Raw genomic sequence first — 17,602 nt, 5'->3', positions numbered from 1 at the left:
CCATCTTTTTTAATGTAACTGCACATTGTCCTTTTAAACAAACTGAACTTATTTGTGAACAAGTGGAGACAAAGTTCACACTGGAACACCTACAAAGCGCACTGCTATTTCTGATGTCATAAGGCCACTGACTTCCGCTGCCTTTTGACTTGACACATTATACTTTCCTAAGTATTCAATAGTCATTCAGGGCATCATCGTGTGATCAAACATCTAAAGTCCAACCCGTTCATTCCTTCTCTCTTATGTCCATCCATATTATTTTGGGTAAACATTATCTGCTCATCAATGCAAGTTAGCAGACAATAAAAACATCAGGGCTTGTTCTTTATCTGCCCAATCCTCGATCAATACCCTCCTGTCATCCAGGCTCCAGGCGGCCCTCTGATGGCACATTGGTATGGGTAGTTGAGACCAGACTGCGGCCACAAGGTGTCCACCTTTAAGGATCATTTATTTGAATACATGAACCGGGAGTTCTGATATCCCCAGACCCGCCATTGATCGTGCTCGGTCCGTCTGCGCGTGTAAACTAGAGCGGCCGCGGCGGGAGGAGGCGGAGCGGCGGAGGCAGGCAGGCTGGGATCCGGTGTGACACAGCGGGATGAGAGCGAGACAGGGACTCGGACCGGATGAGTCAGCGAGTGGACCTTGAAATCACCAACAAAAAAAAAACCGGTTGGATTTAGACGACAACAAGCAACGTAACGCGAGAAGATTATACAATTTTCGCCGTTTTCGCTGATTCCGGTTTTTGTCATTTCCCGTTCCGCCCTCCGCTAGTCTGCCATAGATCAGCTCAGATTTTTACACTTCCACCCTGACCTGGTGGAGTAAAACCTGGGGGGTCCAGTTGGGTAACGGAACAGGTGGATGTTTAGATTTCTTTTCTCTGAAGCTTCCGTTCAAAGATAAGTACCCATATATTCCATTCACTCTTTTGTTCGCACTCGGTGAACGAAGATGTCGGGGCAGAGCATTACGGACCGGATCACCGCAGCCCAGCACAGTGTAACGGGATCCGCCGTGTCTAAAACAGTATGCAAGGCCACCACTCACGAGATCATGGGTCCGAAGAAGAAGCACTTGGATTGTGAGTATATATAAAACGGCATCATGAGGTTAAAACGAACCGCAGGGCTGAGGCTAGCGAGACGGCGCCTGGCTCGCTTGTGTTATGGCGATTGTGAAGGCCTCAAAGCCTGATGAAAAGCTACATGCTAACAGTGATGTGCGGGGTTGTCGATGATATTGATTCGTTAAAACGCAGACTGGACTCTATTATTATAACACATTTATTAAACATTACTAAATGTGAAATGGGGGTTTTCTACTTATTAGTTGGTCGCCTAACTTGACCGGTTAGCTGCTGCTAACGCTAGCTTACTTCCTAATAGTGTAATGTTCACAAACCTTTTGTAACCATGATGCCTTTATATGTATTTGTCTTATTGGTATTCACTGAACACCACACACTTGCACAGGGAGCTGTTTATTTTCGAGTCTCTTTAAACCTATAAATGTCTCCATTCTATCATCTGGGTGCACCTGCAGCAGGACAAGTGTATGTATTGTTGGGATGGAGTGTAACACTATGGTTGACACACTCACAGACACACACGCACACGGATACACAAACCCATTCACACTGGAAACAGTGTAGCAAAAGGTATTTTAGATGTTTGTTTTTGGCTCTTTTAGAGCTATCTTCTGATGCTCCTTTCTGTTAATATACACTTGCTAATAAATAATGACTCAATAAGTGGTGTTTCATTACCACCGGTATAGACACGAGAGGTCAGAAAAGTTCTTGGAGTGTATACCTATTTATGTCTGAAGTCCCAGTGTAGTGGACCCACTATTTATGTGTTTCATTTGAGTCTTTGATGTTGCATTTTCTAGGTCATGAAAGTGGAACTTTACCTGAACTATGGAGTTTAGATGCCCAATATTGCAATGTGATTAATCAGCAATGGCATTTGTTTTCTGTTTCATTTTGAAACACAGTAGTACCTTTGATCAATTATTTTCATTGTTCACTTCAAGTTGATTTAGAAACGTTTAGCTATTTAACAGCAATGGTCTTTGGTAAACCTGATGATTTCAGATAATGGTCATACTGATCTATACTATTTAAAAAGTTTAATATAATAAGAAATATATTGGTTAAATTGCTATTCAGCTGGTGCTAATTGTCATGATCAATGGTTTGTTTCCTACAACATATTACATAGGGTGGCTCAAAGGCATTCGTCACATTTGTCACATTTTATTTCTTTCACAGTGGCCATTAATTTATATAACATACTCGTTTATAAAATGGTACATTAACATTACAAACTTTCTTTTCAGTTTCTTTATCACAACAATGGAGGAAACTACAGTTAAATCATTTATAAATGTATAATCTGAAAATAAAACGTTTTGTGGCATGTTGGCCGTTCACTGATGCCAACTTTTCACAGGACTGCCTGAAATGAAGGAACTGCACTCAATTATTTGGTATATCTTAAGATGCTAACTGTGACATGGCATCATACTTTCCCCCCCTTCCTGCTTGCCATTGTCTCCTTGTCTAAGCGTTCAGTCCCCCATGCTTTTACTGCTTTTCTGGAAGGTTATTCTGTCCTACTTACAGTTACCCACTCTTTCACGAGTCAACAGGACTTGAAAGGACAGAAAGAAAGTCGTATTTACCCCTTGAGTTGGCACCAGTACTTAATGCTTCCTTTACAAGCGTAATTCAGTAAGGCCACACATGTATAGCGAACATATGAGCTGTGAAAAAGTGGGACACAACATGTGTGGTTCATGTCTTCAGGCAGCTACACCCCATGTGATTTGTAACCAGTTAACAAGTGTGACTGTAATGTGAGGACTCTCTCCGCTCATTGTGTCACTATGAACGTATATGATGCTGAATAATTTGGTATAGTCATATAATTTCCAGTATAGCAGAATACAATTACAATCGTCATTTTTTTGTTGTGGAATATGAAATTAGATGTCTATTTATAAAGGATATCTTCCTTCCTGAATTGGAATGCTATTGGGGGACATTGGCATCATGTTAAAGCCTTAGCTAAAGTCAATTCAGTTGTCTCATCTGCAATCACCTTTATTTACATAGTCATCTGAAACTGTTCTTTGTCAGCTCGTACCCTGAAAATGGGCTTTTCCCAAAACTATTATACAGCATGTTATTACATTCACATATCTTGATGCTGTCGTTATAAGAATGTCCTGATGAGTTTTGTACTCATGGTTTCCGTCTATGGTATGTATACTATAAGTAAGTTATTATATGTGACCAAGTAAAAGAAAAATGACAATCAAGTTAGAACTTTATCCTTAAAGGTGTGTAGACACAATATCAAACCCAGAAATCTCCAATGAATCTGCCACTAAGGTGCTCAGTGGAAGATCCTGGCATCCTCAAACATGTAGGATGAGTCCCTCTCTTCTCAGATTGTGTCTATATTTAAACATTTGAAATGTTTTTTGTGCATTCCCCACTGATTATTGCTCACATTGTGGTGAGAGAGAGGAGGTAAATGCAAAGGTTTTTATATTTTTTTATAATTCCTTTTTTTTTTTTTTTTTTTTAAGATTGCCCTTAGTTTTGTATTTTGGAACACTTAAAGCTGATATTTTATTACTTATTTATTTGCATTTATTTTCTCATAGTACTCATTGAGTTGGAAGAAATTTTAACTGTTATTATTATTATTTAAAAAAAAATTAAATTCCATTTACGCACCCATTTTGTGCATAATGTTGCTTTCTTGCCCTGTCTTTTTTGTCTTATTTAAAAAATTAGTGAGAATAACTTGAAACCGTAATGGGCCAGACTCATAATAACAGTTTTGTTTACAGTTGCAAGTTTGGCATCAATGTAGTAATTTGCTTTGTTTTGTGTATTAAAGATTTAATCCACTGCACCAATGAGATGAACGTTAACATTCCTCAACTGGCTGACTCCCTGTTCGAGAGGACCACCAACACCAGTTGGGTGGTTGTGTTCAAGTCTTTGATCACTACACACCACCTAATGGTCTATGGCAACGAGGTGGGTCATTACAAAGTTTGAGAATATAAATACTAGTGATGGGATGATTAGGCCTCATGATAAAGCTCTGTAGTAAAGACACAGTATCATGATATAGTCTTCATTTTGAAAGGCCACAGTTTGAATATTATGCCATGTTTTATTGAATTATCCATGATAATGATGCCATATAGTGGTCTTTCAAAATTAACTGTCATGATGCAGTTACAGTGTCAAGGCCCTATTAACCAATTACTAGTTATACTATAAACGCATTGGAAGTTAAAATGACCAAAAAGCGATGGACCAATTTAAAAAAAAAAAAAAAAAACTTTGCTGTAATCTCTTTTTTTCCAGCGTTTTGTGCAGTACCTGGCTTCAAGGAATACATTATTCAATCTCAGTAATTTCTTGGACAAAAGCGGGTTGCAAGGTAAAATAAAGTTGTTTTTTATATTGGAATATTTATCAATGACACAATTTTTTCATCGGTCTCATCTTTTGGTGTTTTCAGGTTATGACATGTCCACATTTATCAGGAGGTACAGTCGATACCTGAACGAGAAGGCTGTATCATACAGACAGGTGGCCTTTGACTTCACAAAAGTTAAGAGAGGGTAAGAGCACTTGGTGAACTATTAATTGAACTTCTTTAGATTTTCAGATGTATTTTTGCTGTTGTAACTGAACGTTAACATTTGAATCAAAAAGTTACATTTTTCCACTCTACCTGCGCTGTCCGATATCTGTCTGATTTTCTTTTCGTTAACTTAATTTTCATTTAATTTTTTTTATAAATAAACTGAATATATAACTTGATGACATATGATCATGATCATGATGACAGCAAATTGCTTCATTTCAGCCTTCATAAAGGAAATATGTATACAAACATATTGATTTATTGTTTAAATGTCAATTTACGTCAACTCTTCATTATCCCCCATGTGAGAAATTAAAGATGTATCAATCAACCATAACTCATCCTCACTTTTTCACTCTGCTACAACTCTACATGTGTCCACTCAGAGTGGACGGTGTTATGAGGACCATGAATACAGAGAAGCTGCTCAAGACGATCCCCATTATACAGAACCAGATGGACGCTCTCCTGGATTTCAATGTGAGTTTAAGGTGAAACTTTCTGTGGAAAAAAAAAACCCTCTTATCCAAACGTTTGGTTTGATGAAAGGAAATCAAGGTTATTTCATTTGTACATGAACAAATTGCTCTGAAGAAAAATGTCAAGCTTATGTTCAAACTGGTCTTGATCGCTTCCTCTTAGGTCAATGCCAACGAACTGACTAATGGAGTCATCAACGCAGCTTTCATGCTCCTCTTCAAAGACTCTATAAGGCTCTTCGCTGCTTATAATGAAGGGATAATCAATCTACTTGGTGAGAGACCGATTTATTACTGTTAGAATTTGACTCCCATCATTCTTTTGTATTGTAATCAAGCCCCTTTTCCCCCCACTTGAACAGAGAAATATTTTGACATGAAGAAAACTCAGTGTAAAGAGGGCCTGGACATTTACAAGAAGTTTCTCACCAGAATGACAAGGATATCAGAATTCCTCAAAGTAGCAGAGGTACAAATCAACCAAAACTCAACTGTTGCCTCATTGCTTGTTCTTTTCCAACACTTTTTTTCTTGTCTAACAGCAAGTTGGCATTGATCGAGGAGACATCCCAGACCTTTCTCAGGTAAGCAAATGGTAAAGCAGACAACCTTGAAAACTGAAAAGGATTCGATAAACTGTAAGAAAAGGGGCAGGGAAAACCTTGCTATGATTGGTAGACATGGCTACATGCTTTAGCTTGTTCATCACACATTCCAGAGGGCGAATGGCTTCATTTCTTTGCTTTTTTTTCTAAAATATTTCTTCACTGATTTACTGAAAGTGCATATCAGAAAAATAGTTAGAAGACAAAGATAGGATGACGCAGTGTTATTCGGTCAACAATGTAAATTATGAATTGCCACATGGTTTGTTTATTTATATTGTTTATAAGATTCAACACAACGGACCATAAAACAAAAATGTGAATTTGATTCTCAATGACTTGTACAATTAAATAATTGTAGTAAAATAGATTTCTGTAATGAACATTTGAAATCGGTAAATGTGGGGGGGCCATTATTAAAATATAAAACACATTTGAAACACTGCATGCCCAATGCATGTTGAAACGGGAGGTGCTTGATGGTTCTTTCTGTTTCTTCTCCGTTTCTATCATTATCTACCTGGTTTATTTTGACCTGCTTCTACAGTGAATAAAGGTGTTTAGTTCAAACGGCGTTTTGACATTCACTGCATTTCTGTGGGCATTCTGATTTTTAACTTGGCTAAAACAACAATTTAACTGCACCCTCTGCTGACTGTCACCACCTTTATATTCTGTACTTTCCCCTTATCTTTCCACTTTAGTTCACAGTTTGTGTAAGTACTATCATTTCACTCTTCTGTGTCTGTCACTGGTTCTGTGTTGTGTCTGGCATGTTTCCATTCTGAGTATGTCTTCTACACTCTTATTTAATTTCAACTGATAACGCCTTAGTGTCAGAAGTAAATGGCTATTTTACCTTCCCATTCAGGTGCAAACTAGTCTAGCTCATTCAATGTGAGGCGCTGCCCTGTTGTGCTTAAACACGGCCAGTCTCGACAACAACATTCTGATTGTTGAAAGCGCTGTGGTGCAGTTTGTCATCCCAACACTGCTGGTTTCATCTAGAGTCGCTTTTCTGCTGGAATGAATTCATTTCAGTCAGTGATGGGGAGCTACAAATCCATAGTTGGAGGAATATACATTTTCTATAAATGTATTTGGCAAATATGTTTAAATGTATATGATGCTTTACATGCTACAACTGTGGGTTTGTCTCCCCATTACTGTCACTCATTGTATTGATGTCAATGATCTGTTGTGGGTAAACATGATCTAAATATGTTCTCAATCACAACAGGCTCCTAGTAGCCTTCTTGAAGCTCTGGAGCAGCACTTGGCCTCATTAGAAGGAAAGAAGGTGAAAGATTCTACTGCAGCCAGTAGGTAAGTTGTCTTTAGAGCCCTGATCTGGTACTTGTTCAGCCCGTTTCACTATCAATGCAAATGTATTGGAGACAATTGTGATCCATGTCATTTGATGAGCATATTGTGGTGGTTTGTTTAGCATTACCTGAAACATTCTACGTAGATCCAGATAAAAATGTTCTGTTTTTTAATTCACAGGACCAGAAAATATACAATTACATATTTTTTATTTCCAAATTAATAAAACTTTCACTTCTGCGCAGTCACGTTCATGTTACATTTCTTAATTATGACCCAACTTTGTCCTTTTGAGCTGGACAGAAGAACGTAAATGAAGATTTTGCAAAATATGAAAAAAGAAAAGAGGAAGTATTTGCTTAAGAGTTGTTGAGAAAGAATGCATCGGAAGGAGAAGAAAATGTTCTAATGAGGAATTTGAGAGATGAGATTTTATTGTTCAAGTTTCATAAGGATGGCAAAGTAAAGAAGAATATGATAAGCTGATGTGCATCAGGATAAGGAAGATGATCTGTAATATCCACTGAAAAAATAAACCCTTTTTTTTGCAGGGCCAGCACTCTGTCAAATGCTGTGTCATCACTGGCCAGCACAGGAATGTCTTTTACTAAAGTGGACGAGCGGGAAAAACAAGCAGCTCTGGAAGAAGAACAGGCCCGTCTCAAAGCTCTGAAGGTGCATCTATCAAAGCAAATTAACTACAGTTTCTAAGTTTGCATTGGTTTGTTTGTTTGAATTGGACCTCCTATGTCACCCAGGAACAGAGGCTCAAGGAACTGTCCAAAAAACCCTCCTTTGCAACTACTGATACATCACCAGTCTCCACCACAGGGGGCACCATCAGTACAGCACCAGCCATCGACCTCTTCTCCACACCCAGCTGCTCTAATGGGTAGCGTACTGCCTCCATTTCTACTTGTTATCCAACTTGTTTTGTAACATATAATATTCAATTAAAGAAAGAAAAGTCCCATGATGGAGTAATTTCCTTTTATTTTTGTTTTCAATCTTGACATATTTGTTATCAAAGCTGCACATCTTTCAAAAGAAATCAATTTGTGTTTGTTATGCACTAGCATGTAGTCTATTAAAAATGTCATGATTGTAGATTTATAGATGGGCCAAGTCAAGAATTTTCAAATTAAAACAAACTTAATATGCATGGGAATTAAATTATTTATTTTTTTTATTACTGTCTGGGTTTTTCTTTCTAAGGTGACCCATTTGTAGTCTTGTGGAAGAATGTATTCAACCTGTTCCATTGTTCCATTCTGCCGTGAATTCTCCACAAATATAGATGGTGTTGGCACAGATGAAAATATCTATATTATTTTATGAATAGAAAACTAAAGCTGCAGAACTCAAAAGATCTTTTAATGTGCGTTTCCAGTGCTGTGAAAATGGAGAGTGACCTCTTTGACATCCAGCCAACATTTCAGCCCTCCATGCAGTCAGGCTCGATTGGACTTCCTGTAGCGACGGCATGGGCAGGTAGGCCGCTCTCACCTGTACCTTCTGTCATCTGTTCTGCATGCACTCTTCTTCATTGTCTGACTCTGATGGCCACCTCTTCTCCTCCACTCTTGTCTCTGTCTCTCTATCCTCTGCCTGCATAGATCCTTTCACATCTGCTGAAGCTGGAGAAGATTCCATGCCAAACCTTAACCCTTTCCTTTCAAAACTTGTTGTTGATGCCACTCACTTACCTGTCGTGTCTTCAGATGGTGTTAGCTTTTCCTCTAGGACATCTGCTCATGAAATGTTTGGTGGTAACAATTCATTTTGTTTTTCTCTTGTACTCATTGGTCTGTTTAAAGCATGACTGACACGCATGTACACTGTGTTGATCTGTCTTCCTCTTTCTGCTGTTGTTGCAGTTCATTCATAACTACTGAATACGTTTTTCACAACTCTGACATTGTATACTAGACTCTCACCCTAGCTAGCTGAAATAGTGAGTGGCTAACTAATTAAAATGAATTTCCTCAACTGCAGTTAAGATAAAAACAAAATGTTTAGAAAATGCTTAATTGTATTGCTGTTTATTAAAACTAACTTAAAAGCGTCATGTATAACAATACATGATGCTTTTATATTATAGTGGAAAAAGGTCACGTGTCTGTATGATACAGTTTATATACTATTGTAAGTATTTCTAAATTGTCTGCTTGTAGAAAATGCTCAGTTTTTTTCTTTTTCTTTTTTTTTAATGATTATAAGAAGTCATCTTTTATTTCAATCTTGTAATCCTTAGTTAATGGTTTTTGCTAACCTCAAATATCAATATAATTTTGTAGTCACAGTTTGGAGAAGAACAGTTATTTGTGTAACTCTAATGTGCATACAATCTTCTCTAATGCAATTTTGCAAAGGAAATTTCATAGCCACTTAAATAACCTCTTGATTGTGCATCCATTTTGGAACCCAAGTTTTTGGGGACCTGTGGTGCATGATTACTTTAATTGATGTATGCATTTTCCCCACTTGATTTTGTTGAACTGCAATTGCATAATCTTGGAGGAATCTTAATGATTCTGAAGGAAGCATTGTGTGCCACTGCAACTGACATACTTGCCCATCTATTTTTTACATTTTCTTTCATCCACTATTCAGCAACTCTAAACGTCATGTAATTTCTGCATAGAGTTTTAAGCAATTCTTCATCTTTCACCAACACTATTTTTGATTCTCCAGATCGTTACAATCCCTTTACTGACACAAACGCAACCAATTGCAAACGTACAGTGCGGATAGAATCTTCTGTATCAGGTACTAAGATGGATGGCCATCCTAACCTATGTTTCCTATGGAAAACATAGCCTTTAATAATACTACATTACTATAAAATACATTTATGGACATGCACCATATTTTAGGATCTAACCAAGTAATTCTGAATATAATAATATAGTTTATTGATTAAGTATTTATTTAGTCTAGCTTTTTTTTGCTGAGAGTGTGTATGGATTTGTGTGCAATTTAAAAAATAAATGAATAAAAAGGACAAAACAAAAAGCTTTGTTAAACTGCCAACCAAATATCAAAGCTGTCAGACATGCTTTGTTAATGTCTGTTCACGATCTCTATTACCTTTTATAGAAGGTGTTTATTATTTCTGCAATATTTAAGAAATATTGAGCTATTTTAATGATTTATTGGACAACTTTTTCTGCTTACTCTCAGCACAAAAAATGTGTTAAAGATTTTATTGAGGAATGTGTTTTTACAATCATTTTGCAGATGACAAATTCAGTAGTGTTGTTCTCCATGTTCCCTTGTATAACTGTCACTTCCTACCTGTTGCGCTGAGCTTGTCTTGAACAGCTTTTTCCTTTTGCTCTTGTTCTTCCTGGCTATCTTTCTCCTGCTTCGTGTGGTGTGTAAGACTCCTTCTGTGGTCCAACTGCCCAGCACGTCCCACACCTGGCTCCCTTTCCCACTGAGCCCTCTACTGTAGCAGGTCTATTCAGAGGTAGAGTACTGGAGGTTCCTAATGGCTCTGGGTTCTTAGTGGTTGTATGTGTTAATATTTTCGTGTGCATATGTACTCGAGTTTTTTCATTTGTGATGTCACCTTGAAGGATACTCAACGCCACAGGCTCCACCCCAGCAGTCGACAGGTGGACTCCAGGTGGACTTTGAGTCTGTTTTCGGAGCCAAAGCTACAGGCAGCAACAGCCTCAATGCTGATGGTGAGTAGATAATGTTCTTATAGCAGTAGATAGAGTAGTGTTTATTATTTTGCATGTCTGGTGTTGATTAATACCCCTGTTCCAATTTTAAGTAGCAATATTATTTGATTGTGCATCTGTTAAGTTAAAAAAGTAATTCATATTATACACAAATAATTAATTACACTCTCAATTAAGTTATTATCAACTTGCATTAAAACATGTGTACATGTTTACTGATCATAATTAGAATGAATAATTTATCAAACAATGTGAAAGTAATGGATTATTATATAAAGGTTCGGTGTGAAAACTGTTCTAAATAAATTGTTTTTTTTTCTTTGTGAAACCAAACAGAAGAGACTAATTCGTCACTTCTCCTGTCAGATATTACTGGCGGCATCCTAAAACCCACTCTTGCTGGCTCCAACCAATTGTCCAATCAGCAGGCAGAGAAGCTGGTGTCGGATGACCTTGACTCCTCCCTCGCCAATCTTGTCGGAAGTGAGTTTAAAAAAAAATGTGTTCCATAATTTTGAACATGACGCAGTTTTTCAGTGTATGATCTCTCTATCTCCCCAGATCTTGGAATTGGAAACGGCACAATGAAAAAGTAAATAATCGCTTGATGAAACATCCTGGCTGCTGCATGCTGGTGCTAATGTTGGCCCTCTTAATCTACAGTGACATCCACTGGAGTCAACCTGGAGAGAAGAGAATGACTGGTGGAACCAACTGGCAGCCCAAAGCAGCGCCATCAACAACCTGGAATCCAGTCTCCATGGTAATACTTATAGAATGCTTTTCTTGTCTGCCTGCGTCTGTCGAGATTCACATTGAAGTTTTCTCTTCTTTTTTTTTCTCTCTGCAGCCACCGTCCATCATGGCTTTTCCAGCTACCACACCCACTGGGATGATGGGATATGGCATGGTTAGTACATCAGAGAGAGAGCCTAACATGTTAATTATTAATGTGTGATGTGTTGAATGGCTGCAAACTGCCATTAATCAAACAAAGGGTTTAAGCTATTTATAAAGCCTCCGGATAATTTGGGAAATGTATATAGCTGTGGAATTGAATAGAGAACACTATAAAAAATGTTAAGTTAAAAGTAGCCAAAGTACTTGACAAAGTATAATTTCCTTAATATTTATTCCACAGCCTCCACCAATGGGATCTATGGGAATGATGAACCCCCCTCCCTCCATGATGTATACCCAGCCAGCGATGAGGCCGCCCAACCCTTTTGGCTCTGTGTCGAGTACTCAGGTGGGTGTGCAACCCTGCAACTGGTCTTCTGAGCTGCCACAGGAAGAAGTCAGTTCTATTTGTGTAGTTGGAAAGTACTAAGTAGGAAATTGGAAACATCCATTGTGCTGTGACTTGTACAACAGTTAGTAATTGTGCTCTGTTGTCAGTGTAAATGATGTGATGATGAAAGTTTCAAGAAAAACCTTTCACTCTAAAGAGGGAAGTGACGAAACTGTGCATCATTTTTCTGGTTATGAGTCCCGACTTCTTTGAATTAATCTTCTCTCAGCCATCACATCACAGCTTCTCCACCACTAATATCATCCTCCTCCAGTCTCTCCTGGTTCTGACTTCTCCTCTGGTCCTCCTACCTCCTGTATCTTCCTTGAATAGCCCTCTGCAGCCTCTAGTCCTTCCAGCCAGAGTCCTCTCCGTGCCCCTGGACAGGACCCGTTTGCACATCTCTCTCTCAAGGATTTCTTGTAGAGCATCTCTTTAGGTACAGCATGCTCTTTGCTAGTGGCAGGAACTGCATGTGTCGCATGTCCCATTTAATCCCTGTGTGGTCAGAAGTTGTAGAACATCACTAACGTTTTACTTATACTTTCATAACACTAAAATATAACGATTGCATGTAAGGTATCACCGTAGCTGCAAAAGCTTTGGGTGTTCCCTGTGTGCAACAGTTGAAAATGGTTTTGAAACTGAAGTTGGGAAAGATTTCTAGGTCTCTATATACAAACTCAAGGTGCTTGGTTTGCTCAAATATGCATGTATGAAGTAAATTAGGTGTGAAGCAAATGTGGTTCATAATAAGTATACTGTCATTTTTGTGTATTGTTATTTTCTGGTGGTCTTCACGACAACAATTGCACCAAAAGCCACTTAGACTTGTGGATAATCCAATGGTCATCATGTCAGTGTTTTTTCCAAAACCTAAAAATCCATGATATGAATACAGGCCTTTACTTTATTTAATGAAGATTTGTTTATCAAGTGAACAAAGTGCCTTTCAGCTCTTAATCACACTTGTTACAAACAAATTAAATCAGACTTCTTGCACATGACGGAGGTTCAAGAAGGAGCCTTTGATGAGAACACTCCAGTTCGTGAGAACTATAACGTGATTAAAATTCCTGTAATAGGAGAACTCTGAAAGAAAATGTGGCCTATTGTTGTAAAGCTATCAGAATGTGGGTTCCTTTCATAACAGTCACTCATTTATATCACTAACATTTTCGTCATCTCAACGGTTGGGTCACAGTAAAAAAAGGACAAGGAACAAAATGAATTTTGAGACTGTCAATAGATTTGTAGATTACATTATTTTGCGTACACTGTAAAGATTTGTTCTACAACTTTGACATTTGATCCCATTGCCCTTGTATCTTTGTCGGTCTCTATTGATGCTGCATGGTTGAAAATATTGCTTGATATCAAAGCTTTATTTGAAAAACATTTAGAATGTTTTTTTTGGCCCATGCTGATGTTTCAGGCCTGCAACAATTTCCAATGCAACAAGTTAAACCAGTTTAGCCTTCGCTAAAATCTACCTCCCTAGGTTGCAATTAAAATGCTTTGATAAAGTATCAATTTTAAATATTTAAAGTATTCATAATGCCGAAACCACAAGGTTGTTTTGAAACAAAAGGGGAGGAAAAGTTTTTTTTAATGTGATTTCTGATTTTCGAGTTTACATCCCAATTAAGTCTCATAATCTCATGCAGATGGCTAATGAATTATACATCACAGAGCCATGAGATGGTAAACACAAAAACCTGATTTATTAATCTCCCTTAATCTGTGCTGGTTTTTTTTTTTGTGATTTGCTTCTGCTTTTATGATGTTCATGTATTGGCCATTGGCCACATACTCTAAAATGAGTGAGTAAATGAGTAGAAGTTATTTGTAAAGCGCCTTTCACAGACAAGGGTCACAAAGAGCTTGGACAACAAAACAATACACCGTTAAAAACATACAAATTAAAAAACTTTAGAAGGTCAAGACAACACAGTGACAAACAAAGAGGCCCCAAGACAATAAACAAAAAGCACTAAAAAGGTCTTAAGATGCTTCTTAAAGGAGTCACTCCATCAAACACAGAGGGAAAGGAAGATAATTCCAAAGCTCAGAATAACTCTGCCTAGGAGTTTATTTCACATGACTTTTGACAAAATCAAATCAAATGGGTAAAGCAACTTTCAGGACTCAAGAATTCTTGACTCAGGGGAGAAAAAGTTGCCACTTCCAGAACTCGCACCAGAATGGTGAACTCTGTATCCATCAAATAAATGTTGAATGATCAGTGTCACTTTTTGTCATCATAAACATGGCAGTTGATATATTTTCTTAAACAGATTTTCAATATAGCTTTATTAGGTTAGGTTTTTTATTTAATTTTTTTTTATTCAGCCATTTGTTGATTTTGCTCTTGTTGAAGTTAAAAGTCAACCAAGTGAATGACAATAGTGTCCTAAATACAGATGAAACTACTGAAATGTTTTCATCACATTATTAACAATATTCTCTTTGGAATATGTTGACTTGTTTTAAGCTGTTTTGCTAATAGATGTTTGAAAAATGGGGGTTGTAACGATTTTAGGTTCTGTCAGGCATATTTATATTCAAGACGAGAAAAATCTAGAAGATTATAATCCATATCTCTCCAGCTCCTAACCCTCCTTTTCAATACTGATTCTAAATATCATGTAGTTCATTGAAACGGTTCGAGAGTGTCCTGAGAGGCACGTTTAGTAAAAGGTCAACCCACTTTAAAACATTCCATCCTGTGATTGTTGACACTTTCTCATCTTTGACTTGCAGATGCAGTTCATGTGAGTTGAAGAAAATCTCTTGGAAGGTTAATCCATCATCTTTGATGCAGTCTAACTCTTCAGCAAAACACATACCCCCCAAATACGAAACATGTGAAGAACACAACGGTTCAGCGACTGTTGTAACCATGGTAACCATGTTGAATTGTTGTTTGGCGATAGCTCACACCCTCATTATTCTGTAACTTTGTCTGAGATGTTGAGTGATGCTGCTGTCTCAACCCCCCCACAGAGGACTCCTCCATTTAAAAGCCTGATCTAGGAAAAATGGCCCGGCTGCTGAGAAACTTTGATATTTGTGTGTTTGGAATCACTGAGGTTGGATGTTCTGCGAGGAGAGAGGGATCACAAGTCATCTATTCCCTACAGTTCTTTAACTGTCACGAAGTAATGATGCTAATGACGTTTACACCAAGTTTAGTTTGTCTTTTTTACCGTGTTTACAGTAGACATTCCTCGTGTGTTGTTTGTATTTATTTATGATTTTGGGTTTAAGATTGAGGGGGGGAAATGATGTAAAATCTGCAGTACATTTGAACACATGTGGGAGTGCTTCAGCATTAAAACAAGGACTATCATTAAGAGGTAGAGTGACACTAGATCTTATATAAATGACACCTATTAAGCGGAACGATAGAGCACTAAATATTCTCCAAGTTTTGTGTTGAAAAATAATTTTCTACTAGATGAAAGATTTCACAATCTCCGTTGTACTCTAAGTGCAGGGCTTAGACTTCGAGTCAGTCAACAGTACATAGTGTATTCTGTGCCTAGGGTTTCTGCGGTGGAAGTTTTCTGTCTCGATGAAAAACACTTCTTCCGCGATCGAAGCGTTGCACTCTGTGGTGGGCTCCATTTGCTTTAAGCTTGGCATGCCATTGACTCACTGACCGTACTCAAGGCTGCCTTTACTCTGAATGTGAACGAGTTGTCTTCATGTTGCACACATCTTTCCGCGCTACAGATATTCAGCCGGAGCAAGGACAGAAGGACCCGGGAGTGTGTCTGCCTGCTGGTTTGCTACTGCTAAGCTAACCAGGTCACGAGAGTCATAGATTTGATGTAAATTAATTGTATAAAAGAACGCACAGAGGAGGAGCACTGTTGATCGGTGCTGCATGTATATAAAAAAAAAACCTGACTGTTCTTTGAGTGAAAAAGTGAAAGATGTATGAAATATGAAATCAATTCAATCAAATTTAACTCTACCTAAGTTTGATTCAGGATTTGTTCTCTGCATTTGTCTCTGCAGATAATGACCTTTATGTACTTAGAACGTGTAGCAGATGATGACTGAAGTCTTTTCTTTCTTTTTCAAATAAAGAGCAGCTTCCACAAACTGTTGATCTGTTGTTTCTTTCTTTTAAAACGTATGGCTTTGTAACAAGTGGTGTCACATGTGGAATTATAAGATGTGCCTAGAGCGTGCATTAAAACTGAGTGAGGAATTATGTCTTTTATCAACCCTCACGACTGACCTGTTTGAAGGGTTTTTTTTAATCGCAGGACTTGGTTAACCACTAAAGAAGTAGACTTGTGGGAAAGACAAAACAATTTTGTCAGAGTTGATGCATTTACTTCTTTCTCTATTGTCTTAAATGTTTCCAAAGCAGAGGATAAGTGCTTTACACAATATTGTGTTTTCATAGAAATTTGCATTTGTTCTAAAGCAGGGGTCCCGTGGACCAGTTAAATCTCTATTTTAATTAAGTACTGATGTTCAGATAGAAAAAAGTAAAAATACAAAGCCATGACCTGCGAAAAACTACAATTAAGTGCATTAGAAAACATCACTATAATGCTGAATCGGCAAGAGCAGTGGACCGGTTACAACAATATTTGTGTGTATTTACATCTACAGTATGTATATTTGATTATATGCTGACGATGGTGTTGTGTATGTGTGTATCTTCTAGAGAGTTTGTGTCAATGTGTAAGTTCATGTTTTAGCATTATTTATATGAAATGAGGTCTCAGAAGTTATGTTGTTTTTTTACTCATTTTCACCAATCGAGAGTCATATGCAGGTTTATTTTCAAAATGAAATCACCTTTCAGGCAGTAAAAAATCAATAGAACGGATTTAATTTTTTTCTGGAGTGGAGCGGTACCAGGAAACACTGTATTAAAGGATCCAAGGGATGTTGAAGTTGATTTCTGAATTGGTATGTCATATATTTCAGAAAAGACTTTAGGGATTTATTTACTTGGGTGAAAATGTGTTGTTTCTTGGGTGATTAATATGTAAATATATACACTTGCGTTCAAATTAATAGCAGTTTTAGAGCCTTTTTTTTTTTATAGAATTTGAACTTAAACACTGTCGCAAGTACATTTCTAGATGGTTTTATAAAAGTGAAGAAAACCAACAGACCCAACAGACATCACGTGCATGCCTCTGATTCGGTGAAACTAAATTAACTGAAAGCGGGCGTGTTCAAAAGAAGTAGCAGTGCTGAGTTCAATTGTTTATAATGTGAAAAAATAAAGGTGTTAAACAGTTGGCCCTTATTTAAAGATCAAGGCAACTGCCGCTGCATATGCTGACTTTGTATTCGGCCTTGGAAAACCGAGTGATATGGGTCATTTAAGACACTGTTCAGAAGAGGGCGTTCTCTGATTAAGAAATTAATAATATACGGGAAAACCTATACAGAAATGCAAAAAATATTCGGCTGTTCAGCTAAAATGATATCAAACGCTATAAAATGGCAGCCAAAACTAGAAAGGTGAGGAAGAAAAAGA

The 17,602-nt window shown here is 37.6% G+C and overlaps 1 protein-coding gene across 5 annotated transcripts; it reads left to right on the top strand.

Moving 5' to 3' along the window:
• Window positions 1-208: 208 nt before the first annotated feature.
• Window positions 209-15,369, top strand: picalmb (phosphatidylinositol binding clathrin assembly protein b). 5 transcript variants are annotated; one of them, XM_087794833.1, is made up of 23 exons: window positions 209-1,093; window positions 3,927-4,069; window positions 4,406-4,481; window positions 4,563-4,665; window positions 5,078-5,171; window positions 5,334-5,445; window positions 5,533-5,639; window positions 5,713-5,754; window positions 7,016-7,101; window positions 7,653-7,776; window positions 7,866-7,993; window positions 8,492-8,592; window positions 8,718-8,870; window positions 9,796-9,870; window positions 10,487-10,573; window positions 10,683-10,793; window positions 11,130-11,276; window positions 11,355-11,385; window positions 11,457-11,556; window positions 11,644-11,703; window positions 11,935-12,042; window positions 12,418-12,523; window positions 14,848-15,369. In XM_087794833.1, the coding sequence occupies exons 1-22, from the start codon at window positions 964-966 to the stop codon at window positions 12,508-12,510; spliced, it is 2,211 nt and encodes a 736-aa protein (XP_087650959.1). In that variant the 5' UTR covers window positions 209-963; the 3' UTR covers window positions 12,511-12,523; window positions 14,848-15,369. The 5 variants fall into 5 exon arrangements, with proteins under 5 accessions (XP_087650959.1, XP_087650963.1, XP_087650960.1 ...); XM_087794837.1 differs by having other exon boundaries at window positions 210-1,093; window positions 7,860-7,993; XM_087794834.1 differs by having other exon boundaries at window positions 211-1,093; window positions 7,860-7,993; window positions 11,160-11,276.
• The last annotated feature ends 2,233 nt before the right edge of the window (window positions 15,370-17,602 follow it).

This window comes from Callionymus lyra, chromosome 7 (genome assembly GCF_982586985.1).
Source record: "Callionymus lyra chromosome 7, fCalLyr1.hap1.1, whole genome shotgun sequence".
Classification (NCBI taxonomy): domain Eukaryota; kingdom Metazoa; phylum Chordata; class Actinopteri; order Syngnathiformes; family Callionymidae; genus Callionymus; species Callionymus lyra.
Note: the sequence above shows the minus strand (reverse complement) of the source record. Positions and strands in the feature narration are given on the sequence as shown.